The 24857-nt window shown below is 50.3% G+C and overlaps 12 protein-coding genes across 12 annotated transcripts; 5 read left to right on the forward strand and 7 right to left on the reverse strand.

Annotated features, from left to right (window-relative positions):
* The first annotated feature begins 173 nt into the window (after positions 1-173).
* Positions 174-2241, forward strand: ASPSYDRAFT_80789 (NAD(P)/FAD-dependent oxidoreductase). The gene is made up of 2 exons (XM_040851058.1): positions 174-903; positions 980-2241. Exons 1-2 carry the CDS (start codon positions 313-315, stop codon positions 1877-1879), a joined length of 1491 nt encoding a protein of 496 aa, XP_040700037.1. The 5' UTR covers positions 174-312; the 3' UTR covers positions 1880-2241.
* On the reverse strand, positions 1752-3090 carry ASPSYDRAFT_48513 (uncharacterized protein). The gene is made up of 2 exons (XM_040847642.1): positions 2454-3090; positions 1752-2391 (listed from the first exon to the last, which is right to left on the reverse strand). The coding sequence occupies exons 1-2, from the start codon at positions 2826-2828 to the stop codon at positions 2197-2199; spliced, it is 570 nt and encodes a 189-aa protein (XP_040700038.1). The 5' UTR covers positions 2829-3090; the 3' UTR covers positions 1752-2196.
* A 902-nt stretch (positions 3091-3992) lies between these two features.
* On the reverse strand, positions 3993-4504 carry ASPSYDRAFT_92421 (uncharacterized protein; the record flags this gene model as incomplete). Its single annotated transcript, XM_040852677.1, has 2 exons — positions 3993-4024; positions 4072-4504. The coding sequence occupies 2 exons, from the start codon at positions 4502-4504 to the stop codon at positions 3993-3995; spliced, it is 465 nt and encodes a 154-aa protein (XP_040700039.1).
* A 2187-nt stretch (positions 4505-6691) lies between these two features.
* Positions 6692-8116, reverse strand: ASPSYDRAFT_208001 (alpha/beta hydrolase; the record flags this gene model as incomplete). The annotated part of the gene is made up of 4 exons (XM_040843929.1): positions 6692-6981; positions 7026-7606; positions 7672-7817; positions 7905-8116. The coding sequence occupies 4 exons, from the start codon at positions 8114-8116 to the stop codon at positions 6844-6846; spliced, it is 1077 nt and encodes a 358-aa protein (XP_040700040.1). The 3' UTR covers positions 6692-6843.
* Positions 8117-8536: 420 nt separating this feature from the next.
* ASPSYDRAFT_1158785 (Zn(II)2Cys6 transcription factor domain-containing protein) lies at positions 8537-11429 on the reverse strand (the record flags this gene model as incomplete). The annotated part of the gene is made up of 2 exons (XM_040840055.1): positions 8797-11429; positions 8537-8770 (listed from the first exon to the last, which is right to left on the reverse strand). Exons 1-2 carry the CDS (start codon positions 10984-10986, stop codon positions 8537-8539), a joined length of 2424 nt encoding a protein of 807 aa, XP_040700041.1. The 5' UTR covers positions 10987-11429.
* ASPSYDRAFT_208003 (uncharacterized protein) lies at positions 11286-12899 on the forward strand (the record flags this gene model as incomplete). The annotated part of the gene is made up of 4 exons (XM_040843930.1): positions 11286-11789; positions 11842-12108; positions 12168-12492; positions 12577-12899. 4 exons carry the CDS (start codon positions 11286-11288, stop codon positions 12756-12758), a joined length of 1278 nt encoding a protein of 425 aa, XP_040700042.1. The 3' UTR covers positions 12759-12899.
* ASPSYDRAFT_60293 (flavin-containing monooxygenase) lies at positions 12822-14984 on the forward strand (the record flags this gene model as incomplete). Its single annotated transcript, XM_040849834.1, has 3 exons — positions 12822-12827; positions 13472-13622; positions 13678-14984. The coding sequence occupies 3 exons, from the start codon at positions 12822-12824 to the stop codon at positions 14982-14984; spliced, it is 1464 nt and encodes a 487-aa protein (XP_040700043.1).
* Positions 14985-15223: 239 nt separating this feature from the next.
* ASPSYDRAFT_80794 (flavin monoamine oxidase family protein) lies at positions 15224-16807 on the reverse strand. The gene has a single exon (XM_040851059.1). The coding sequence runs from the start codon at positions 16635-16637 to the stop codon at positions 15333-15335; it is 1305 nt and encodes a 434-aa protein (XP_040700044.1). The 5' UTR covers positions 16638-16807; the 3' UTR covers positions 15224-15332.
* A 559-nt stretch (positions 16808-17366) lies between these two features.
* Positions 17367-18729, reverse strand: ASPSYDRAFT_1158790 (saccharopine dehydrogenase family protein; the record flags this gene model as incomplete). Its single annotated transcript, XM_040840056.1, has 1 exon — positions 17367-18729. The coding sequence occupies exon 1, from the start codon at positions 18720-18722 to the stop codon at positions 17367-17369; it is 1356 nt and encodes a 451-aa protein (XP_040700045.1). The 5' UTR covers positions 18723-18729.
* A 568-nt stretch (positions 18730-19297) lies between these two features.
* Positions 19298-19939, forward strand: ASPSYDRAFT_92427 (PaaI family thioesterase; the record flags this gene model as incomplete). Its single annotated transcript, XM_040852678.1, has 1 exon — positions 19298-19939. One exon carries the CDS (start codon positions 19298-19300, stop codon positions 19937-19939), a length of 642 nt encoding a protein of 213 aa, XP_040700046.1.
* A 710-nt stretch (positions 19940-20649) lies between these two features.
* ASPSYDRAFT_71043 (uncharacterized protein) lies at positions 20650-23128 on the reverse strand. Its single transcript, XM_040850548.1, has 5 exons — positions 22569-23128; positions 22337-22510; positions 21655-22284; positions 21418-21589; positions 20650-21364 (listed from the first exon to the last, which is right to left on the reverse strand). The coding sequence occupies exons 1-5, from the start codon at positions 22641-22643 to the stop codon at positions 20721-20723; spliced, it is 1695 nt and encodes a 564-aa protein (XP_040700047.1). The 5' UTR covers positions 22644-23128; the 3' UTR covers positions 20650-20720.
* A 106-nt stretch (positions 23129-23234) lies between these two features.
* ASPSYDRAFT_48518 (BTB/POZ domain-containing protein) lies at positions 23235-24682 on the forward strand (the record flags this gene model as incomplete). The annotated part of the gene is made up of 2 exons (XM_040847643.1): positions 23235-23314; positions 23464-24682. 2 exons carry the CDS (start codon positions 23235-23237, stop codon positions 24482-24484), a joined length of 1101 nt encoding a protein of 366 aa, XP_040700048.1. The 3' UTR covers positions 24485-24682.
* Positions 24683-24857: the final 175 nt, after the last annotated feature.

A 24857-nucleotide genomic window follows, 5' to 3' on the forward strand; every position in this document is an offset into this window, starting at 1 on the left:
ATAACTTATTATTCGCCCACGTTCTTGGCGCCCACGGATCCGCTCGCGGCTCGGAGCGGTTGCCACACGACGGCGTCCGCGGGCAACAAGATTATAAAGCACGGCTTACAAGACATAAGGAGCCGCGGCTGCGTACAGTTCCAGCCCTACTTGATTAACACTATGACTGTCTACAATATTCCAAATATAAAAACTGCTGCACTCTGCCTTTCCAGTAGTTGCCCATATTCTTGCGACACTCAATTAACCAAGCAAATTCTTACCAAACTGCTATAGCGACACGGCCTTTTTGCAATTCCCTCCCTTGACAACATGGCGGATCCTGAATTGCCTCCTGAGCTATTGGCCAAACTGCTCGGCCAAATACGTCAAGACCCTGGCTCTCCTAGGCCCAATCCCACTGTGGCTGCCTGGCATGACCCACCGCATCCTCTGGCCGATGTGCAAAGCGAAACCATGCCTCAGACGGTCGACTTCGCCGTGCTCGGCTCTGGCATAACTGGTTGCAGTGTTGCAAAATCTCTTCTAGAGAACAAGTTATCAGGCAACAAAACCGTCGCGGTATTTGACGCTCGCCGACTGACCACCGGTGCTACAAGCCGCAACGGCGGATTCTTGATGGGTCATGCCGCAACGTTCTTCGCTCCGTTTGCGAATGCGTTTGGGGTAGAATCAGCGGTCCAGATTGCTAGATTTGTGGGCAGAACTTTGGACGAGATCAGGAATGTCGCCAAGGAAGAAGGTCTTCACGAGGAATGCCAGATAAGAGACGTTCAGGTTCTCATTACTTGCGAGGATGAAAAGGACCTGGGGGAAAAAGGCGAATCATTTCGCATGTACCAGGAACACGTTCCGGAGTTCAGAGAAACGTATCTCCCAATTAGCAAGGAAGACGCTGAGAATGTATACCTCATCTGTTCCAGTCACGCCAGAGCTCCCAAGTGGAAATAAGATGGAAACATACTAACCTTTGTGGCAGACGCATGGATTGAAGAATATTGCTGGTGCGTTCATTACCAAGTCTCGCGTTTTCTGGCCATATAGACTCGTCACAGGCCTCCTCCAGCGCCTTCTCAAACAGTATCCACAGCGCTTCTCTATTGAGACAAACACGCCTGTGACCTCGGTCAAGGTCTCGCCAGAAGACAGCGCATACCCCTATTTACTGACCACACCCCGGGGAGTGATAAGGGCTGCGAAGGTCTTCCATTGCACCAATGGCTTCACTGGCCATCTTTTGCCCAAACTTCGCGGCCCTATCTACCCGTGTCGCTTAACCATGTCCTGTTCGGAACCAGGGCCCCAGTTCGGAAATCGTCCTGTGGCATGGCTCTGGCACGTACCACAAGCCTTCGATCGCGAGACCGGATTGGTTGAGCAAGGGTTATATTGGATGCAGCAAAACGCCGAGAGCGGTGATCTCTTTTACGGAGGGGATAAGCAAAAGCTAGACGAAATGATCACTTCCAACGACACGAATGTTAGTATTGACGCGGCTCGAAATCTCAAAACTCTGCTTCCCCAGCGGATCTTCGCAAAAGGTTGGTCTGATCCAGCTACCGACGCTGCGTTATCCTCGATGGATCCGCATCACACTTGGTGCGGAATTCTGGGCATGACTGCGGATCAAGTCCCGGTGGTTGGTTCCGTGCCAGTCAGCCTTAGTGGCAGGGATATTGAGGGGGGTGAGTGGATAGCTGCTGGTTTCAATGGCTATGGTATGGGCCAATGTTGGTCAGCCGGCGAGGCTATTGCCCGTATGGCTTTGGGAGAGCCGAAGCCGGAGTGGCTGCCAGATATCTATTTAAGCACAGAACAACGTTTGACAGGACCACCTATGACTGCTGAAGCCGCCCTGAAATCATTCTTTGAGCGGTAGTATGTCTGCAGCATTCATATTGTCCTCAAGATGTGCCCCGTGGACGGAATACTGGGCGAGATTGTCTATGCTAGTGCTCATGGGTAGAATCAATACACCCTGTTTTACGATAAAGGCCAAAGGCTCAATCCCCATGCGAAATCCCGCAAAGTCTTCCATGACACATATAGAATGGACAAATACACACATAGCACAGTAGCTACTAGACAGAGTACGCCATAGCCCCGTGGCGGAGATAATACCACCTAAGTTGTCTCCAACAGTCCTGCAAGCGGGTGTTCACCCCGATCCCGGGTTATCACGCGGCGGGCTCGAAGTCAATACACCTTACGGCCAATATCTGGAAACAGTACTAGAGTCTCCCGAAGTCGCTTCAACCCTCCAAGACATGTTTCAAGGTGCTCCGTCATCTCCGAAGCTCGGTCCGTGTCCATTTGAATGAGACAGCTGTGTATCTCTTCGTTAAACGCTCTGGCTGCAAGTGACAATACCTCGACCATTAAATACGGATGCTTTCCATACAAGTCAGTCATTATATAGAATGGGTGTTACAGCTGAATCCCATGGTACTTACCGGGTGTGCAGCGATATCTTGGATAGACGCCTTCAAACCACCCTTCCCTTGGAATCCAGGGCTCGATATTCTTTGGCTCTTCGAAGCCAAGAAGGCTACTTGTATAGCACTTGTCAGCCGATGCTCCTTGCATCGAGCACTCATTGACTGAATTGTAACATTGAGGCGCTCTTTTGCCTGCGTGGAGGGCTGGAGTGCGAGGTCGATCTGAAGCCGCGAAACGACCTCACAAAACAAAAGCACTGCCAGGTCACCGTCATTAAAACAAAAGAGAATGGCACGTCGTAGGTTAGGTCCCAGGTGCTGAAGACCCAATCCAGCAGCCTCCTTGACTGTACCAAACGTCAACCGCCAAAGGTCAGCCAGTGTGCCCATGGTTGTACACTGCTGACAGATCTCGTCATAATCAATTTTTCCATCCCGGAGATCTTGGACAGGCAGGGTTAACGCAGCCAGGGACTTGTACAAGTGAATAACAATAGAGGAAGCTTGCTACACAGCACGGAGTAGATGGTTGTCAGACAGTAAGACCACAATTCCTGTGCCAGCTGCAGAGTAAGGCGCTAAGTTGAGAAGGTTGAGATGAAAATGTAGGCGTTTTGCACATGCCTGGACCCAAATCGAGGCCAACAAAAAGATACGTTGGTCTCTTCATGATGGAAGAAAATAGAGAAAGAGAAGAGCAAACACGTGTTGCTGAGATACCCCACCTCTGCGTGCTTGGATGGATACGTCAAATCATAGCTCAAGTAACTATTAGACTAATACAATACTACTAACATAATATGCTATGTTGGCCATAGTCTTGGCCAGGCTAACATGATAGGTTCGGGGCTTTTGCGGTCTGGATAATATATTAGCTTGTAAGAGACGAAGGAGACCTCGATCCCTAGTATATCATCCATGGGCTGGATCATCCACGATACAAGGACTGAGTGTTATCGACAATGTCAGCTGAGACACAGCACACTTGATACATAGAATTGATTGTCTAATGGGAAGAGAACAAGATTGCCCATGTGAGCTTGCCCCATACACATTCCCTCTCATGAGGATATCTAGCGATCGAAGCTTTGGTACCGGCCTGGCGGTAGCAGCACGCTTCTTTGTATCGTACCAAGGGTACCTGTGGTTTGCAACTTACTTGTAGGTGCCGTTCCCTTGATGCCGTCTGGCAGGACGACCATGGTACTGTAACCACTCGCATTCTCCGACCATTTCTACGGACAATCCAAAATTTCACAGTGTAGTTCTGTCTGACCGGACCGCCCTCAACTAGCTGATTGATCTCCGTGTGATTAAGTTACAGATCGCTTTTCGTCATTACTAAGAGCAAACTCCATACTTCTCGATTGCATGATACCTCAGTACAACAAATATCCGCTGCCAGTAAATAACTGCCCGAAAACAAATGCCTCATACAACCTTCCAGCTCTCATTGACTGTGATCCGCTGAGCGACCCTCTGTAAACCCTCTGTAATTCTTAACCCCGGAATAAACCCTTGGACAGCACCCACACTATCACCTAATTAGGTAGTCTAAGGTGGCAAAATAATAGGATTCTGGTCGACTGGATTAGATTATTACCCCAACCTTATAGAATAACGCCTGACTTACACTCAGTAGACGGATTTAGCGTGAACACGGTCTTCTCATCAGGCTGCACATCCAGAACTAAGTGGATCGTCTTATCTGGCGACTCAGCAAGAAATAAATCACCGGACTCATCTGCGATCTGATACAAATTCTGACCCCGCCGAATTGGCTCAAAAACCTGGGGGTCGGCGGAAGTAGTGCAGGGAGATCCGCTTTCGTCACAGTTCAGGTAATCTCCCGAGTCTTGGTTCTGGATAACGACGGTGTAGGGGCCAGCGGTATTGAAGCCCCAAATCTGGTCGCGTCCGCCATCCTTCGGGCTAAAGGTGGGCAGGTTATTCTCGTTTGCGGTTAATGCATCGTCGCTTTCCTCAATAATATAATTTCCAGTTGCCGACTGGGCAAGTGCACGACCACCTAGGGCAATGAAGACGAAAGACAAGGAAAACCGCATGACTGTGGGTTCGAGAGTCACGATGATTGGATCTGAATCAGGAATAGGCAAAGGGACAGGTTTTTTTTTTTTCTTTCCTGCCAACGGAGATTGTTCGAGGAGAGCAATGAATTTATGGTTCTTCCTTGACGTGTCAGGATGCTGGCGTATCATTTCTGCGGTAGGGGAATGCAGGGGTTTGCGGTGCTAGTGGATGGGAATATACCGATTTTCAATGTTTCCCTTACTTATCCCGTCGACTAAGTCGTCGAACAGCTAGCCCTTGCATAGAGAGTGCGCGAGCCAATGTCCTCCCAGGACATTATGATCTTAATACAGCCGACGTGAGATATGGATTCTTGCACTGTGGCTCTCTAACTCCCTGCTAGTTACCTAGGAATACGAATGATCACTTACATACTATCCAGGTCCTGTCCTGGTCAGTGCTGCCTTCTGCTAGTTATCTGGAAATAAAGGAAGAATAACTTATAAACTATCTATATCCTATCCTGGTCAATACTTCCTCCTGCTAGTTATCTGGAAGCATAAGAATAATCACTTACAACCTATCTATATCCTATTCTAGTCAATGCTGCCTCCTGCTAGTCATATGAAGGCATCGGAATGATCACTTACATTCTGTCCATATCCCATCGTGGTTAGTGCTTGTTTCAGGAAGTTGCGTATAGTCACGAATCCCGCTTTTCATTCTCATACCTCTTTTTGATCGACTTGATTATTGGCCTCCTTCAGAGGTGCTCCGACCACGAATATGGCCGCTAAGAGGACAGTCTAAAACTTCATGTTGCTAACATTCCTTGGCTTCTGGAATGTTCGAAATTGAGGTTATGAAGGCTGATTGGCCATAGAATTGGAAAACTGGTTTAGAACGCTTTAACTATACCGGGGTGGAAGAACCATTTTTACAAAATAGAATCTAGTATGGTCACGCTAGCCTCTGGCTTTAGAAGTGCAAGGGATAGGGAATACCGCATGCGCTGTCCAAAAGTTCACATCGGTCACAGTGAAGGGATATGCACTGCTATGTTGTCTGTAACCCCGTCGTCTTTGTGATCTATATATGTTCAGTGTTACAGGCTCATGTTTGTCAGACGGATTACTAGCTTTTAGCAATATTGTCCAGGTTACGGTGAACTTTTAGCTATCTTGTGTAACGACACCTCTTGTGTAACGACACCTGAAGCCCTTGCATACAGTAGATGGCGCTCAGTCGTCGCAGCATCTTTTCTCGCGGATGGTATGTTGGACAAACATGCCCGCTGCTTGATCAGATTCCACTTGCGACAATTTACTCTGCAAAGAGTTGGGCTATGTCGTGAATCTTGGATTAGTGTGCGGTTGGTCATGTCACCTTACATGACGAGAATGAATGTATAATGTAACAGAACTGGAATTTAGAATTAGTTCGTCAAAAAGCTCCTCTGTTTCAAATACCATGTCTATGTGTTTGATATAACCACTCCTCTTACAGACTATCCATTTACTTTAGCTATGATAGGTAAGATTACGCCACTATTAACAAATAATGGAATATGCCCTGCGACATTTATAACAGTAAAGGAATGTTTGAATGGCTGAACAAGGCGGGAAGGTCCTGCCGTGCGAGCCCCTCGCGGCTTGTCATTAAAAGAGGAAAGACACCGATCATCCGCAACTGTCAGGTAATGTCCAGTAGTCGTGGCTTGATTTTCATATTTTGAAGGTGTTATGATCATCAAATGCTGTGTAGTATTCTCTGCAACGAGGGAGGGAAATAGTCAACTGGCATGGATGTGTTGCTTTGTGTTCTGCCGAGCTTCCTAGCTGAAATGTATGCAATGGGTAATAGGGGATTCTACCCTTACCCTTACCTATCTTTTGTTCTCTGCCTGTGGAAAAGATAGTCCCATCTTATATTATACTCTTACATACCCTATCAGAATACACTCGCTGGATCACTAGTGAATCTTTCGCTTGTCTCAGTTTGTTAATACCTACACCTGAATATGACCTACAATGAGCTGGATAGAGAGCTGTTCGACGAGGGCGAAGTGCCTCTTGTGAAAGCCGACGCTTTCCAAGGGAAGATCCAAGCATATCAAGTCCAGTTGAAACGCCTTCGGAAAAAATCTAAGGATGATTTATTTATCAAAAGTATCAACAAACTGAAACAATCTCGATGACAATGAGCGCTCTGGAGAGTAGGCTATTGGCTCGAGCCGTTCTCGCCGCTTGTGAGCGTTCTGAGGATGAGGGTAAGATGATTTTGACTCTCTGTATCTGAATGTTGGTGTTTCCGATTTTAACGCGCACNAGTATCATATTTCAATGATTGAGTGGGTAACTGAGTCCAACAGTGGTCAGAGGAGTTCCCGCAACCAGGTTTTCAATCTCTTCCCCTGATGTGTTTCCTTGTCGTCCCCTACATACAGATTATAAACTGGAGCCACATGGCCTTCCCGATCACCGATAAATAATTCAGTCGAAGGAAATCCGGCCTGTCTCGTCAGCTTCTATTTTCTTCAGGGGAAGTCAGACTGACCTTCATTCTATCCACGAACTGCTGAATTTGCCCTAACATAATTTCGTTCTGGCCAGCAAGAACTAAAATACGCTGCGTTTTGAAGCCTTTGAACCAGCTTGAAGGAGCAGTACTGGCATCAGTGTAGTAATCATGCTTTGCATTTCCCAAATACGCTCCGGCCCAGGGCTTGGCAACACTGGGCGTAATCAGGTCCCCGATACAGTTGACTTCCGTCTCTGAGCTCACCTTAAGCGAAGTCCAGGGCGACATAAGGACGACACCTGCTAGTGGATCCGAGATGTCCAGACTAGCTATAGCCTGATGCGGGCTTGTTAAGTGTGAAAGAACGCTTACGGCCAGGTTGCCGCCTGCAGAGTCGCCAGCCATCAGAACATTGGCCGGGGTACGGTTGTGTTGTGTCAGGATATACCGCAAGGCCTCAACTGATTGAACCAGCTGAATTGGATACTGAGCGTCCGGAGCAAGTGTATATGCAACCGCAAACACGGCAAGACCTTTACCGGCCGCAGAAGCATCTTTTATGATACTGTCCCAAAACCTGAAGTATCCACTATTTGCAGGGAGACAAAAGCCCCCTCCTAAAGCCAGTTAGCAATGAGAAAAAACATAGCACCCCTGTTGTCCAAGTATGTGGCGGTCGCACCATGGTACCAGATTAACACATTAAGTGCATCTTTATCACCGATCCAATGGCCTTTAGCACCATGTTCCAGATCCACCGTTTGGAGTGCGTCCCCCATCGACTTCAGATGTTGCTTATATACTTCGCTCGTCGACGGGGAAAACCACCTTTTTGCGTATGAGCTTTCCCTCGTTGGTCTAATTCACCATTCCCGCGCGTGGCAGGGAACATGGAAGAGGGAGGGGGAAACCGACTGGAACTGTAATATAGAGAAGCGAGTGCTCGCCTTGCGCAAAACGGCGTAAGCGACATGAAGGTAAAAGGTTGGCGTACCGGCCTCACCACGCCTTATTCCTGTAAAGAGGGAAGCAAGCCCTGTCGCCAGGATTGAAGCTGCCCCCGGAAGAAGATCCAATTTATTAGCGAGTGAGAGTGACACTTTGTCGGAGGGCTTGCTTGACACCATGATTGAGATTGCAGTGACTAATTTCCCGGATAGAGTTGCAGTGTATGGCTGGAGCAGGCAGTACACTGCATGGGTTTCAGGGGATAGGACACCATACTGTTAATGAAGCAAGACGCCAGACGGATGATGGCAACTGTGGGATAACTTTCTTTCCCCCACCAAGGCCTTTCGCATGGAGCACTCCCGCGGCTCCGGAATCGGTTCCGGCCATGGATGCACCCAGCCTGGTCCCGGTTAACAACGGGATTGGGTTGAACCTTCGATCCCTCCAATCCTTATGGGGAACTTAGGGGTATAACGGGAATGAATGGGAGGAACGGCGCAACCCGCATATAGCCTTGTGTGGACGTATATAAACTAAGAAAGCCGGGATCGATGCCTCGGAGAAATAAGCAGAACTTTAAATAATTGTAATGGGAACTACAAAATATGACCGTCGTCTTGATAGTCATTGGCTGAGAACATCACGAGTGCTTTCTGGAGCCGTTGTATCCCCTGCATGCAATTCCCAAGGCTGACAGTAAGTTCGGAAATACGCTCCGTGTCCATTTGGTGGAGGGATTCCTGAATTTCGTCTGCGAGCGATTTGGCTGCGAGCTGGTGTGCCCGTATTACCAGAGCAGGATACTGCGTATGCTCATGAGTCTTCGGGTTCTACCTGAATTAGAATATTGTCTTACCGGATGGGCACCGATATCCTGGATATTGGCCTTCACTCCTGGTTTGCCCTGAAACTCATGACCAGACATGTTCGCTAAGGCCATGTCAGAGATGTTCATCGCGCTCCTCAGTCGTTGGTCTCTATGATACGCATTCATTTCCCGGAGAGTACTACGTAGCCGCTCGCCTGCCGGTGACGGGGATTCCTGCGCCGCAAGGTTGGTCTCTAGCGGTTGGATACCATCGTAGAATAGCAACACCGCGAAATCAACGTCGATAGAACAGAAATAAACGCTACGTAATATATCAGGGCGTAGCCGCTGTAGCCCCTCGACGGTTTTCCGATCAACATGGCCGAATATTGACCTCCAAACGTCAATTAGGGCTGTTATAGTGGTGTAGCGCTCATGTACCTCTCCGTATTTGCCCTCGCCCTTCTCGAGTGCCTTGGTTGCCGCTGTGAACAGGGTTAATGCTCTCCATAACAGGACAGCGACGGAGCCAGCATGGCCTACTGCACGGACCATGATGTCGTCTGAGACCCCATGATCCCATAGATTCGTAACGTTGCAAGACTGTGACGTAGCTCGAGCAATGATTGATTTTTCAACTTCGTCATCGCGCGCTACCACGGCCAGTGTACTACTGGACTTTATGCTTTGATGGGCTGAGCTGCTGGCCCTTCTGTCAAAGCAGACGAGGTGCGGCATGACAGGAACATCCCCGCGCGAGGTTATGGCAACCGCTGAATGGGTTATAGCTACAAGCCATTCAAGACCTCCAATCACTTCCAGCATATGATCGCGGACGTCAAAGGGAAGAGTGCTCACTATCCGAGCTTCCCTGGTCTTTGCCGGTCGACCTCTGGGAGATGGGAGATCAGATGGGTCCTCACAAAGGTCGGAGAGATAGGACCGCACTCTCGCGCAGAGCACTTGAAGGCGCTGGACACCCTCTTTTTGGGCGTATGCGGCGTCTTCTTTAAAGATGCTGGCCTGGGCGGAGGCCTGCGGGGGTAGCACGGCTCCGAAAAGGAGTAGCAAAAGGGCGACGCGAAATGAGTTTGTGGCCGCAATGTTTTCGAATATCATCTGTCTTGCCTTTTTCCAGGCCGCAAATGCGATGTCCCTCATTTCTGAATCTGTCGGGCAGATACCTGCCTCGTTCGGATCCTTCGGCGTGAACTGCGTCGCGACAGCCATAACCACCCACTTCCACGTTTCAGTGATCGCTTTGTCGCGCGCGTTGCTGTCGGGGATTAAATTCGACCGTTGCAGCGCTGCATCCAGTAGACTTGCTGCAAGAAACAGATGAGGGGCTGGTGATTGTGAGGCCCATGAACTCACATCTATCTCCCAGCAATTGGCGATGTTTGAAAGTACATGATCTAGCAAAGGCGCCAAATGCGTGCTATCACTATGTGAAATGAGAGCCTTGATTCCTCGCGAGTAGCAAGGCGGCATGCAGCCTGGCGACAAGCAATCTACCAGTGGCGCGTCGACAATATCAATATAGAGCCACAGCTGCTGGGAACAGGCCTCGCGCAGTACAGCCCGTCGCGCGAGGTCATGCTCTGATATTATTCCCACTGAAGGTAAATCGTCAGCTCTGGGCGTCTTGTTTGGCTTTGATTTCCCGGACTTTCGCTTTTGCTTTGCGAGATTGGCCGTGGCTCGCTTTCTGACCGGGGACAAGGTCTGCCTGCCCGCAAGCCACGCAACAGTACATTCCGTACCACGCAGCTTGCACATAGAGCATCCCGTCACCCAGGGCTTGTTCCCCTGGATCGCGGTACGTGGCGGCAGATCACAGGCCCTCTTTGCCGCACGGCAGGGGTCACAGGAGTGGTTCTGGCTCCGCGGGCGCTTTGCTACAGATTGCATGGGCCCGTGATCAGCGAGGGAAAGATCTTGTTCCAGCATGTCGCCATCTGGGATTTGAAAATCATCGCTGTCCGGGCTGATGCTCCAGGCGTTAGCCGGGTAGTTGTTGCTTGCCGATCCATGAGCAGGGTCGGCTGCCAGCATCTGCGCTCCTGGTCCGATGGGTTTCAACCAATCTGTGATTTCGGAGCCGGTAGGCGGCGTAAGATAGTGGGAGATTAAGCCAATATCAGATGGGCTTAACCCGCCATAGCCTGTGAGTTCCGGGGTGGCGATTGGGTCGGATGGAGGCATCCCGCGCGGGTTTTCCTGGCCGTAAAGCTCCATGTTGTCGCGACAAACAATGCTACATGAGCGAGGGCGATGGGCTGGTATCTAAAGCGACGGTGGCGATAGCACTAATTGGGGCTGGTCCGCGGCTCCGCGGTTTACAGCGTTACCCAATGGCTGTCTCTCTGGCGCCCGGGGAATGCGGAGTGCCAGAGGGTTGACGGAGCTTGGAGGGGCTTTAAAAACTACTGCCACATACGGGGGGAGTTCTGGTTTGACGGCCAACAATCCATCTTATCACTCCGCAGTTTTGCATCATGTCCGCGGACTCCGAAAAGGCCGAAGAGGCCATAGATATGCACCCCAGACCCATCGACTCCACCAGGGATAACCCCGCAGCGCAGAGTGAGATCGAGCTCTACTTCCCGGACGGGGGGATCCGCGCCTGGCTCACGGTGTTGGGCGGGTTCCTGGCCTTTGTTGCTACCATCGGCTTCCTCACTGGGGGGTCGGTCTTCCAGAGCTACTATGCCACCACTGCGCTTCCCAACGAGAACCCCTCTACCATTAGCTGGATAGGTAGTGTGCAGGTCTGGGGTTGTTTCTTCTTCGGACTCTGGTCTGGCCGGCTGTCGGACAGGTATGGGCCGACCTTCCCTCTGTCAGTGGGGACATTGTTGATGGTCCTGGGAAACATGATGTCCTCTCTTGCTACCGAGTTCTACCAGGTTCTGCTATCTCAGGGCTTTTGCCTGTCGATCGGCATGGGTCTAGCTTTCACGCCCACTCTCGCAGTACAGTCTCAGTGGTTTCTCAGACGCCGTGGGTTTGTCGTCGCGGCTGTGATGTCGGGCCAGAACGTAGGAGGCGCGCATATCGTGATTCCACAATACAGGGGAGAGCTAACATAAGTTCACGCTCCTTCTTACAGGTGTCATTTGGCCGGTCCTCACGAACAAGCTTCTCAATGAAAAGGGCTTTTCGCTCCACTGGACTCTGCGCATCATCGCCTTCATGCAGCTGGCCTTGATGGTTGCCGCCACTCTCCTCATCCAACCCCGATTTGCCCGCAGCAGGGAACGCGAGATCCTTCCCCTGAGGAGATATTTTGCTGATAAACGCACCGTCCTCTTTACTCTCGCACTCCTCATTATGAACCTGGGCATTTACATCCCCTGGGTTAGTAGCATAGCGTGTCCCAATCGTGAAAACGGCGCTAATCAGATTCGTCGTTATAGTTTTTCATCACACCATATGCCATGCAGTGGGGGACATCGCCGAGCCTGTCATTCTATGACGCGGCCATTTTGAACGCGGGCGGGTTCTTTGGATGCTACGCTCTGGGGCTCATTGCAGATTCGGGCTTTGGATTCTTTAACGCCCTGGCCCTTAGTTGTGTTGCCTGTGGCGTAGTCGGGTTCGCTTGGATCAGTGTCACGAGCGTCCCCGGAATAATTGTGTGGGCATTGGCCTACGGACTCCTCTCCGGAGCAATCCAAGCCACCTTTTCACCCTGTTTATCTCTATTGGCTCCGTCGCCGGAGGTCCTGGGGTCCTGGAATGGTGTGTACCTCTATCGCCGGCTTGTGGATCTTTGCACTGCCTGTTGCAGAACCTGTTTATACTGATTCGTCTTTTCTACCACAGGCATTTGCATCACCATTAATTCTTTTGCAGTGCTTGGGACCGGTCCAATTGCTGGACGCTTGCTCGAGAACACTGGCGGGACAAATTACCTACCGATGCAGGTTTTCACCGGGGTCACCATGGTTACTGCAGGTGTCTTGTTCGGAGCCACTCGGTTTTGGATTTCCTGTGAACCCGAATAGGCGACGTTGCTATCGAACCATGTGAATCAAGGTAGAATATATGTTTGTTTAGGGAGTATCAGAATGAGTGTGACCTGGGCTTTTCGATTGATCCCGCTGGTAATAATTTGATGGGAAGACATGATATATTTCACCCACTGTAGACGCATAGCAGATTATACCCCTCATTCACCGGTGGATAGCGCCCTTGTAGGCCTTCACCATAGGACACAAGGCCGTACACTGGGGCAATGACCGGGATACATGGTCAGCCGGCACGCTTCATCAGCATCATCCCGACTAAGTTACGCCCTCTCTTGAAAGTCGATCAATTCGACAAGATACCCAATTATGTGCTTTGACCAACGGAGTCCGCGGGCTGCGGCCGCTTTTGAAAGAAACAAGGCTGCCATCTGGTTCACCATCGTCCACGCTGCAAACTCAATTGGCCTAGTAGAAGAAGCATGTTTTAAAGTTCCACCTCTCCTCCAGTATCTCAGGCAGGATGAGTGCTTCCTTGAGCGGCTCCGCGGTCCCGCGGCCTGTGAACGACTGTTTGGCGCCCAGTAGACTTCAGCCTAGGCCAACACGTTTCACCAATCTAAGCAGCATGGCAAAGCTCGCTGTTGGGGCATGAGCTGACAATCGATTTATAAAATGTTGAAGTCCAGTTTCCCCCGCCTGTGCTAGCAATAACCCTGACAGCCGCCATGGTTCTGACCACAAATATGCAGAGTGTCGACTACGACGTAATCATCATCGGCGCCGGTATTTCGGGCATTAACTTTGCATATCGACTGCAGGAACGCAACCCAGATCTAACCTACTGCATTTTGGAAGCACGGCACGAAATCGGTGGGACATGGAGTCTCTTTCAATATCCCGGTAAGCACAGTCCACCATTCCTCTTTTTACCCTTCTAACCAGCAGCCCACTGTAGGCATCCGGTCTGACTCCGATCTGCACACCTTTGGCTTCGGCTGGAGGCCTTGGGACCAGAATCAGCCCATCGAACAAGGGCACTTGATCGCTGATTATCTCAAGGAATCAGCCGCGCAAGAGAGCATCAACACGAAGATCAAGTTCCACCATCAAGTTGATAAAGCCGCTTGGTGCACACCGTCCAGAACATGGACGTTGACCGTAAGTGTGAGCGAAGCACAGCCTAGAAAGGTCCTTCTGCACACCCGGTTCCTTCTATTGGGGACAGGCTACTACGACTACAACACGCCAATGCACGCCGCCATCCCCGGAATCGAGCGCTTTCAAGGGACCGTGGTTCATCCTCAATTTTGGCCATCGGACCTCGACTATAGCGGCAAAAATGTGGTGATCATCGGCTCCGGCGCCACGGCCATTACCCTGCTTCCCGCAATGGCTCAAAAGGCGTCTCATGTCACGATGCTACAGCGCTCCCCTAGCTATATCATGTCAGTTCCAAAAGAAGACTCTACCGAGAAGCTCATCAGAGCCCTTTTCCCACGATCATGGGCGGCGCATTTAATCCGCTTCAAGTGGATCCTCTTCTCATTCCTACTGGTAACATATTGCCAATGGTTCCCCAATCTCGCGAGGAAAGCTTTCCACAAGCATATCACCAACCAGCTGCCCAAGGGCCAATCTCTCGATCCCGACTTCAACCCCTCATACAATCCATGGGAGCAGAGGCTCTGCGTGTGTCCAGACGGGGACTTTTACGCTAGCCTGCAAAGTGGAAGGGCCAGTGTCAAGACAGGCGTCATTGAAGCCGTCACGCCAACTAGTATCCACCTCACATCGCGCGACAAACTTCAACCGGATATCATCGTAACCGCGACAGGTCTCAAGATGCGCATGGCCGGCGGCATACAAATCGTCGTCGATGGTGAGCCGTACCAGCTTTCGGACCATTTCATGTGGAACGGCGCCATGCTCGAGGGTCTACCGAACGCTGTCCTCGCGATAGGGTATGTCGATGCTAGCTGGACCCTGGGAGCGGATGCCACCGCGCAGTTGGCATGTCGTTTGCTCAGGACAATGAAACAGGAATCATGCTCTATGATTGTCCCTCGTTGCAGTGACGAGAAAAAGAAGGTCATGCAGGAGATGCCTTTGCTTTACTTGACGTCGACATATGTACGCAATGGGGGGAGTAGTCTGCCAAAGACGGGTAACTGTGCTCCGTGGCGTCGTCGGTCCTTCTATTGGAAGGATAAGTTAAACGCACACTGGGGCGATATTCGTCAGGGGATGGAGTGGTCAGCATAAATTGGATATGTACTTGAGTCTACACCAGATCGTGTTTTAGGGATTCTGTAATAGAATTTAAAAGAGATAGCACGAGCACACACCACTCTTTTCTAATTGGATGAACTTGCAGACTCCTGTCTCGATCAGAGTGCAGAGGTCGCCTGATATCACCTACCGGGTATCCTAAAATCATGCGCAACTAGGTTTACTGAGGATTCCTTGCACCAAATATAGTACGGTGATAGATGTATAATATCCTCAAACACAGTGTAACTGAATCTCAATTTACTATATGTGGACCTTTATACAGTCTGCGACAATAGCCAGGTATGAGTCTCAATCATCGTTCCTCCATTACAAACTGCTCTATTTTGTGACTCGCAGCCGCGCTACAATATCACGAGCAGCGCGTACACCACTTTCCACCGCACCCTCGATCGAACCACCCTCCCGCGTCGAAAGATCGCTTCCCGCGAAATAGATATCCCCATGTGGCTGCCGGAACACTGGCGAGCCTACTGTCAAAGTACCTGGTCGGTGCATCATCCACCCACCCTTAGAGAACTCGTCGGCCACCCAGTCATGGTACGCCGTATCAATAACTTCGATATTAGGGATGAATCGCTCCAAGGCGGCCTGGACCGCAGATATGTTGCCCGGGTCGATGGCAGCAGCATCAGAGCACATACACAGGATCACTGAATCGCCGTTGTGGCGCTTCTCGAGCCTTACTGCATTGATCGGGTGCTTCCCCGCGGGTGCGAAGATCGAAAAAGGTTCAACATCACCTTTTACCCGTACCCATAGCTTATGGGCCATCACGGGGTTCTTTCGGTGTATCATTGAGCGCGCGGCGGAGGGTAAGTCGGGGGTTATCTGGATGTCACCGAGGGTGTTCAGGGGGAGGGCGACGACCACTACACGGGCGTGGATCAACTCGCCAGCACGAGTGGTAACCACAACACCGGTACCGGTTGAGGATATAGAAGTAACAGGGGTGGAAAGCCGGACCTCAGCCTTTGAATGGGCCTGAATAGCTTGGATAAGCTTCCTGGTGCCTCCTTCAATACTCCAAGAGCCGGCTGTCTCAAAGAAAGCCCTGTAATCCCCGAAATAAGTGGCCGTTGCATGAAGAAGCTGAGCGACTCCCTGCTTTTTTGGTGAGTGGATCACGCCCGCTAGAACACCCTCAAGAACATCCCGCTCATAAGGCGAAAGATTCAACGACTTGATGCGGTCTTCAATGGTTTCCTGCTCGATTTCCGTGTTGTCGAGGAGATCGAGCTGGAAGGGGAGCGGAAATCGAGCCCGGGAGTCGGCAAAAAACCGCTCGAGGAGAGGGAATGCAACAGCAAAGAAGTCTTCGTTGGTTCCCGAATGAACAGAGCCATTGGCCAGCCAGTAGGCCTTGTCTCCTTCCATCGGCGGGCAGATGGCTATCCCGTAGCGCTCCAGCTCGAGCCAGATGTGTGGTTGGGTCCAGTGGACGTAACCTCCTCCGAGCTCGAGGTCCAGTTCATTATTGAATGATTTATCCATGTATGTGCGTCCACCGAGGCGATCGCGGGCCTCCAAAAGAACCACTGAGTGTCCTTCCAGACTGAGATCCCTGGCCGCGGTGATGCCAGCCATCCCGCCCCCGACGACCACGGCATCAATTTTATTTGGCATCTTGGACTGGCTGAGCTGGTTGGCTGGTTGACTCAGTTATGGAGAGACGATTTTATCCTGAGCCGGGGTACGGTATAGTTCTTTGGGAATGGCAACTCCCCGAGAGTATTTAACTGGGAGCCATCCCTGGGTCGAAACTACTTTGAGGAACCGGATCCGCGGGTCCGTCAGTGTGAGTGGGTTAAGCCAAGGTGGGGATATCGTCACTGCCTCGAAGATAAGTGGTACCTAAATCAGCAGTTTCGGAGATTCCAGCTTGCTTCTGTCGCGGCAAGCAGCATAATTCTCCCAAACCAAAGGTCGGCAACCTGTTCTTGCATTGCGGACAATAGGGGTATTATAATCCACCGTGAAGCCATCAGCGCTGGAATTCATGTTGCCCCTCTACATATCCTACCCGGTCAGAAGGGGCTAGTGATTAAACGCCATGGTGTCATGACAGGGGACTTGCTGAGGCCCTGCGTGTATGCGGCTGACCACGCACACTCCTTGCTCAATGCACTCATATATAGATCAAAAAGGAAATTTCAACCTACATCTTACTACCCATAGAGGTCAGCATGTACCCCAAAAAGAGAGAGCGCGCAAATTTACGGTAGAGGCTATGTAGCGTCTGGAAACAGAAGAAGGGACTACCACAGTGATACCGGATTCAAGTGTACTACTATGGATGATACTAAAACTATGTGATTTCATTGCAATTGTCCAAATAACTCAACTCAAAAATCCTTATATAGACTCGATAATTTCATCCTTGGGAACTCCAACTCGTTCTAGGGCACTGTAAAGCACCTCAGGCTTAGCCCAGTCCTCGGGACAGAAAACACCACTGCGCTTGTGGCCGTCTTCCAGCGCCATTACCATGAACGCAGCAGTCGAGGTTCCAGTGACAGTACCCATACTCTGACACAGATAAGTGTCTTTTCCGTTCTTCGGGTTGCGCTTCGTGATCACCGTCGGCACACCGTTGCGCATCCCAACCACCCTCACAAGTAGGTTGCCTCGATTTTCGATTTTCGTTCCAGTCATTGCGTTCATGATGTATGTCGCAACCTCCGTAGTTGAGCATTCGCCGTTCCAGATCTGCTCGAGCATCCCCCATAGAGCATACCGGAGAGGGCCGACAGAGTGGCTGATCAGGTAGTAAAGCTCCTTGAGCGTAATATCGCCACCGCGGAGCTGTCCCTTGAAAGCAGCAAAAGCTTCACTCAAGCTACCCAAGCCGCCCGCTAAAGGCGGGTGGGTTGTCAGATTATAAAGAAACTCGACGGCATCGTCCATTGTCACAGCCCTTGCACGAACAGCAGTGCCCAGACCGCGTGCAACACCATTTAGAGGCTTTGGATCCAGCGAACCGAAGCACTGAATTCTCGTCGCATTTGGGAAATGTCGTGGAAGCGTGACCGGCTCGGGATGAGCGGTCTCGTGTAAGAGCCTCTCGCCATCGTCGGTATACATAGGTGCGTAAGTAGTCCCGACCCACGACTCGTTCACTGTCGGCTTCGAATTCAACCATGTCAGACACGGCCCAGCAGCAATGTGCATCAGGTGCTGGAGCACGGCTTTCCCGACGCTAGCTTCGTCGCCGACAAGCCAGCAGAGGTCGATGCTATCGATGGAGTCGAGTTCACGGGCGGCATCCATGGCCATGACGTTACTCAGGCCGGGCGACGCGCCGCATCCAATATAGAGAGGGACACCAGCTTCTTTTGCTTCTCTGGTGAGCGCGAGAGCGCCTTGCGTGCTTTCGACGTCGTCGTCAAAGTCGAGGTATGGAGCTCTGGCTGCGATGCATGCCTTGATGACAGGATGGGAAGTTTTGGAATATGGTCCTGCGCCCAGAACAACCAGTCCGGCACCGCTGATTAACCTTGCAAGGGCAGATTCGTCAAACAGATTCAGCTTGTGAGTACTTGCCCTTCCAGCCGGTAGTTTGGCCGCAAGAGATTCGATAACAGCAGTGTTCAAGTCTGCAAGAACAAGCTGGGCATTGCTGGCTTTGGCAAAGCGTTCCACGGCAACACGACACATCTCACCCGCAGCGCCGATGAACACAACGGGCTTTGAATGAGTATTGTTGGACATGGTTAGCGGGGTTGGCGGGGTTTGGCACAAATATAGAAGTAGTTATAAATTTGAGATTGCACAGGATGGGATTGAAATGAACGCTGCTCGGTTTGTGCTCTATTTATATTGGGCCATGTCTATATCAGGCCTGGGAATCCATAGAAATGCTTTATGGATCCGACTGAGGGGTTGATTCAAGATTGGCCGTCTGATACCCTTGACTACGGTTCCGCGCTTCTTTGCATATGCATGTCCTCTTTCTATTCTTGAGCTGACGTCTGCGAATCCGCGGAGCCTCGGAGCCGCTTTGAAACGCCAAATCTAGCGCACGTCAAATAAAGGTGGGTAGTTAGTGCAACACGCGAGGATCAATTGTCTTGGCCATATCTTCGGGGCATGGATATAAGCTTTTGTTCTGTCGTCTTGGCTTCTTATAAACTCCACGTCGCAGCTGGACCTCGGAACCGCGGGTATTCGGGCAGAGAGAAGAAGGCGTATACTTACCTCCCCTCTGCTCCTCTTCTCCTAGCAAACAGTCGTTATATTCTAGCCAAAACCGCCCGTACCGAACTATTCCTCACTTACAAGAAACCATGTACAACCACACTTATGGAGAGCTGATCAGCAACCTCCCCGTCTCCCAGGCAGATATTGACTTCTTCGCCAAGCTACCTTTCGTCTACCCCTACATGGGCATCTCCAGTCGATACCAGTCAGTCCCATTCGTCACGCGATACAATAAAGGTGACTTATCCGACAAGTTCTTCAACAAAACGATCAACTCGTATGACACCGTCCCACGGGTCCTGGCGTTCATGCGAAAGTCAACCCCCAGGCAAGACCCAGTAACTGGCAACGAGGGAAAAGACAATGATGCATTGCAGGATCCGGAAGAGGCACATTTTGTCGTCTTCTGTCAACTTGAATCCGGAGTGAATGGTTACATTGACACTGCCCACGGAGGACTCCTGGCAGCTTTGTTGGACGAGACTCTGGGTCTTTGCGCCGAGTCTTACCGGGTGTTTGGCTCGGATGAACGGCAGCCTTTGCTTACAGCCAAACTTGAGGTGACCTACCGTGCGCCCGTTCCTACTCCTAATGTAGTTGTCATTAAATCATGGGTAAGACGGAAGGATGGTAGGAAGTGGTTCCTTGAGGCGCAGATTTTGGACCAGAACGGTTCAGTCAAAGCGGAGGCTAAATCTTTGTATATTAGGACACGGTCTGCATTATAAGAAGTGTCAGCTTATGGGTCTAAAGACAGTAAAGTTTGGAAGATCTGGTTCGTCTCAGACTGTATCGACTACACGGCCAGTCAAATATTGTCCAGTATTCGCCGTTAGTAATTTAGCTACTTAAATAAAACAGTATTAGATTTAAACAGGAAGAAGGCAAAACTAGAATCAGCCCTGTCTTGTACAGGCCGCCACCCTAACCACCAGAAGTCAGACAGATAAGAAGCTGGTATATTGACCCTTCTGTCTTCCCCCTTCTTCCACACTCAACGCTAATCCTCTTGCTCGCCCTGATGGTTTCGTCTGTTATAGACCGCCTTATTCCATGAGAAAATGGCAAACCAGTAGATAGTTGCAACTACAATGACTCCCCCGAAAACCACACATGTCCTATTCACGGTCACCGGCGTCTGCTGTATCTCCGTATATGTAGCAAGCCCGCTCTACCGGGTGGACCGTGTCATGTCTCTTTGGTTCAAACACCGACCGAACAAGCAATCAATTACCATAAAAGTTGAATATATTAAATACAAGCCAGAACTGTGTCAACACATGTATTCCTAATGCAAAACTAAGCTAGAATGAATCTAATATGGCTTCCCAGCACGAAGCCCAGGTCAAATTTCCCACCAATGCAGAGCGCCAACGATCAGGGCTACGGTGTCTTATATCTCTATTGATAGACGAGGGTTCGCTTCGATATATCTCTGCTGAGTAGGATATTTCCATTTTTATGCCTATACTAACCTGACAATATAAATGTATCAAGCTGAAACCACGTCTATTTCCGCCGCAATAAAACCTTGGAATAGACGGAAGAGAGGAAGATGAGAAATGTGAAGAAAAATATCAACATATACAGAGCCGGGGCAAAATACATGAGAAATGCTAATTCTGGTAGTCCTAGGACCAGGCCTAGGCAAATGACACACCAGACAGGGCCAAGGAGATAGCATACGAAGCGAGCCCGTCCATGGTCAAAGAAAATTCGGATTATGGAGAATGGATGGCGCTGAGTTTCTGGGGGATCAAGATTATGTATGACCGCGCACATGGGCATAATTGAGATAAATAAAAATCCACCTCCAAATATTATGCCCAAAAGCGCGGCCCAATCTAGCGCAAAGCTTTCGAATACGCGCTCGCTGGCTTGAAGAAGTATTATAGGCGAGAGCCCCATAAGCCAGGACATGTTAAAATACGAACACGCCAGATACCAGCTCTCGGCATGGAAGTCCTTGTTGCAGATAGCTATTATCCGAACATAGATTGAGTCACTTGCTGCCGGTGGCGATGTTGTGCTCGATGTTGTAGTCGAGTCCATGGCAGGATGTAGAGGAAAGTCCGCCTGTGACTGTGTTTGTATCATAGTCAATTGAGCTTGTGATTGGATTGAAGCAACATTGTCTCGTTTACGGGCGATTTCTGTTCACACAGACCATTAGTAATGAGGGTATACTGCAATGTAGGGAAAGTACCAGACAAGTTCTCAAAAATGAGAAGAACAGGTATAAATAGCAGGGGTGTTGGCACTATTTGGCCAAACCCCCAAAAGTCCTCCTCTAATGCTCGGCCTTCTTCTAAAGAATACGAACGAACACTAAAAAGGCGGATGCATCCCCATACTAGGGAAAAGAGTAGCCATAATAACTGTAAGCTCATGAGTATGCTTCAATCCAGAAGTTCTCCATCTCCCATGGAGCTCGGGCTCCTACCTCAAAAGCACCAGAACGTAGGAGGTTGAATAGCGCGTGGATTGAGACCAGATAAACCAGGGAGATTAGCAGCGGTGGCGCAGTGAATATTCCTACAACGCGAGGAATCCCCTCGAGTTTTCTGCAGGCCCAAATAATAGAGTGTCGCCACATGGTTTGAACAGATTTTAGAGATTGTGTCGACACGTCTCTGGTGGCCGGGAACATGCGTATGAGCCGGGTAAGCAGCGCCCCGAAAAGTATAATTTCCGATATTATTGCGGACATCCCGCTCTTGATAAAATTGAACCCAAAGCTAGGAAGACTCATAATGCACTTGGCAGGAGTTGCTAGATTGGAAGGGGTTGCTGGGTTATAGTATCCTAAGTTTGGACTTGGGATGAGTGCGACGGCTAGGATGATTGCTAGCGCAAACATGAGGAACACCCGCAAGAAGAGAATGAATCTGTGCATGTCCAGATACCGCCGAAGAAACGGCAAGGTTGCAAGATGGGTAGTAGTCGAGAACCAGGTAAGCATCGTGGTCATCTTCCAGTGGTAGATTGACAACGAACATCGTAGTTGAGAATAGGCACCGATCATGATGGCAAACCCGGTTACCAATTGCTGGTCACTCATTGCAAGCACGACCTTTATGGAAAGTGTGAATATCGATCTGGCTGTACCTAGGTCTTCTACTTACAGCCCTCAATGGTTTATCCCAATGTCCGGTTGACGTCCAGCGTAAAGTCTTCTGCACTAGCCGCCGCAGCGAGTAGTCCAGCAGACCTGATGACAATTCATAAGGGGTCGAAATATAATAAAGTAGTATCGAAAAGAAAGTCGCCCAGGCGGTTGCGACAAACCCGACTAGAACCTAGCAAGCAGTGTGAGCAAAGCGCGCCGCCTCTTTCAGAGGAATGAGAGCGACCTACACCAACACCAGAGATATCAGGATTTGGCACTAACTCCCGTTCCTGGATGGAGCAGTTTGTGATCAGGCAAGGCATGGTGGGACATTGGATACAGCAGAGGCGTGATGTCTTGCAGACACATTCTTGACGCTGGATATCTTGTTCTAAGTATGGCGCTGCCAGAGTTCTGAGAGAGGCAGTGTATGGGGCTGAAAAAGTCGTAACTCAACTGCAGTAAATCCTTTCTATAGTGAGTTAAATGACACGCGTCTCGACATTATTCTGAATTCAAGTGTGGAGACAAAGTCAAGTCAACAGCGCTGTTATACTCGGGGAGAATCAGGATATTGGATGCGAAGTTGAATGCGTACTTGATATATATAATTGTGTATACATATAATTTCTGCTCAGAATGCGCTTTGAGCGGATCGCCCAGGCTCAAGCTCAGCTGTCGACCCACACGTTTCCGAGCATTTGCCGAATTGGGAACTCAAGATACAATATTAGAAGACACGGACGGCGAGTCCAACATCTCATTTGCAATACACAGATTGATTCTCATATGGATTGCCTACTAACACCTGGGGTGTCAGGCAGGAAGGTATTGACAATGTGAATAGAGTTACTACAACCTCGCGCTATTTAAAGACCTGAATACCCAAGATAAGATAGTCCGATAAGATAACAATGGGCATTATGAATTTATGCAGAATCGAGTGGATCTCATTGGTACGAGCCACAATCACGGACTCAGGAACTCCCCCACAGTGAATCTTGCAGATCAGCCACGAGCCAAAACTCCTTAAATCATCCCCTGACTGTCGCGATGCAGCATTCTTCACTCCAATGGCGGGCCAACTCAAGAAAAAGCAAGCTCCCCGTCTCTATATAGCATATCAGATACTAACAGTCGCAGAACCCTAAGTGCCGGGATCGCGCACATCAACGTGGGCCCCCAGCACACGCCATTCGACGTGCACCTGGAGCTGCTGTGCGAGTGCTCCCCTTATTTCGACGCGGTCTGCAAAGACAGATTCCGATCCGGCGTCACCGAGGGCCCTCCCATTATCTTCCCAGCCGAAGACCCCGATGTCTTCGCCGAGATAGTCAGCTGGATGTACCGCGGCGCGCTGGCGCCCGATCTCGAGTCGCGATGCCAGGTCATCTTCCTCTTCCAGCTATGGGTGCTCGCGGGGAAATTCCAGATTAGCGCGCTGCAAAATTCAGCCTTTGCGATGTGCGAGCGGAAAATCGACAATAATCGGAAATCGGTCCTCAGTGCCGCGACCGTGAGTTATGTCTATGCGCGGACGGACCCGGGGGCGTCGCCGCGCCAGCTGGTCGTTGATACTTGGGCGAAGAGCGCGACTGTCCTAGAGTATGCGCGGCAGAAGGATACCTTTCCGCGCGACTTTCTGGAGGATCTCTGTGGGAAATTAATCGCCAATATGGAACTTACGAGAGAGCCCACGCCTGTTGAGGGCCGGCCGCCTGTGCCATTGCAATCGCCGCAGCGCAAGTCTATACACAAGTCGAAAGACAGTTCGCCTACGTCGGAGGGAGATCAGCCTTGGAAGTCTGCAGAGACCCAGCAGAAAGCTAAAGAGGGGGCTCCTACGGGGGAGAAGTCTGCGAAGGCTGAAGAGTCTCAGCAACAGCCAAAACAAGGACAGCTTTGGCCTCCGAGGGCGTCGTCTACACAGCCTATCGAGCTTTCAGAAAGAGTTAAACAAGGTCCGCCTAGATCTGCGTCTTCAGGGGCAAGAAGGGGTCTAAAGATCGCGAATCTCATGTCGCCGGAGCAGATGCAGGAGAGGAAGTACAAAGACCCGAATCGCGTGGGCGCATCCTCGTCTGCATCTGCGCCGGGTCGGTATACGCAAGAAGGCTCTGGGGAGAGCAAGGACAGTGGAGCGGAGAACAGCGAAAGTTCTTAAGGTTACGGTGGTGGCGGCATATCCATTTTCATTCATTTCGGGATGTATAATATTTTCTGCATATTTTCTGCATATCACTGTACATAGCGCCATATAATTTTGATTATTTGTCATTCATGGGAACAAAGTGGCCCCTGTTGGCATTGGAACATTTCTTGCTCCACACTGAGTCTTATAATTAACCAAGATAAGTTAAAGCCACGGTCATTCCCCACTAGGGCTCCATATTGCTTCATTTCTGCCTGGCAAGCCCATGGGACCTACTCGACCATATGGCTGGTCCGAGATGAGGGATCCGGCCGATATGTTACGGTTAAAATCAGTACTGTAAGTTCACGTTCTCTCGACATTGATGTCTTATCCAGTCTATTAG

Source organism: Aspergillus sydowii, assembly GCF_001890705.1.
Source record: "Aspergillus sydowii CBS 593.65 unplaced genomic scaffold ASPSYscaffold_10, whole genome shotgun sequence".
Lineage (NCBI taxonomy): Eukaryota > Fungi > Ascomycota > Eurotiomycetes > Eurotiales > Aspergillaceae > Aspergillus > Aspergillus sydowii.

Excerpts from the sequence above, each read along its gene's own strand:
- ASPSYDRAFT_80794 (XM_040851059.1), bottom strand. The coding sequence starts at position 16,637 with ATGCCAAATAAAATTGATGCCGTGGTCGTCGGGGGCGGGATGGCTGGC.
- ASPSYDRAFT_48513 (XM_040847642.1), bottom strand. The coding sequence starts at position 2,828 with ATGGGCACACTGGCTGACCTTTGGCGGTTGACGTTTGGTACAGTCAAG. Across the intron at positions 2,392-2,453 it reads AAGATATCGCTGCACACCCG|CATCCGTATTTAATGGTCGA; the intron begins GTAAGTACCATG and ends TTGTATGGAAAG.
- ASPSYDRAFT_80789 (XM_040851058.1), top strand. The coding sequence starts at position 313 with ATGGCGGATCCTGAATTGCCTCCTGAGCTATTGGCCAAACTGCTCGGC. Across the intron at positions 904-979 it reads GCAAGGAAGACGCTGAGAAT|ACGCATGGATTGAAGAATAT; the intron begins GTATACCTCATC and ends CCTTTGTGGCAG.
- ASPSYDRAFT_71043 (XM_040850548.1), bottom strand. The coding sequence starts at position 22,643 with ATGCCTTGCCTGATCACAAACTGCTCCATCCAGGAACGGGAGTTAGTG. Across the intron at positions 22,511-22,568 it reads CTGATATCTCTGGTGTTGGT|GTTCTAGTCGGGTTTGTCGC; the intron begins GTAGGTCGCTCT and ends ACTGCTTGCTAG. Across the intron at positions 21,365-21,417 it reads CATTTTTGAGAACTTGTCTG|AAATCGCCCGTAAACGAGAC; the intron begins GTACTTTCCCTA and ends CTGTGTGAACAG.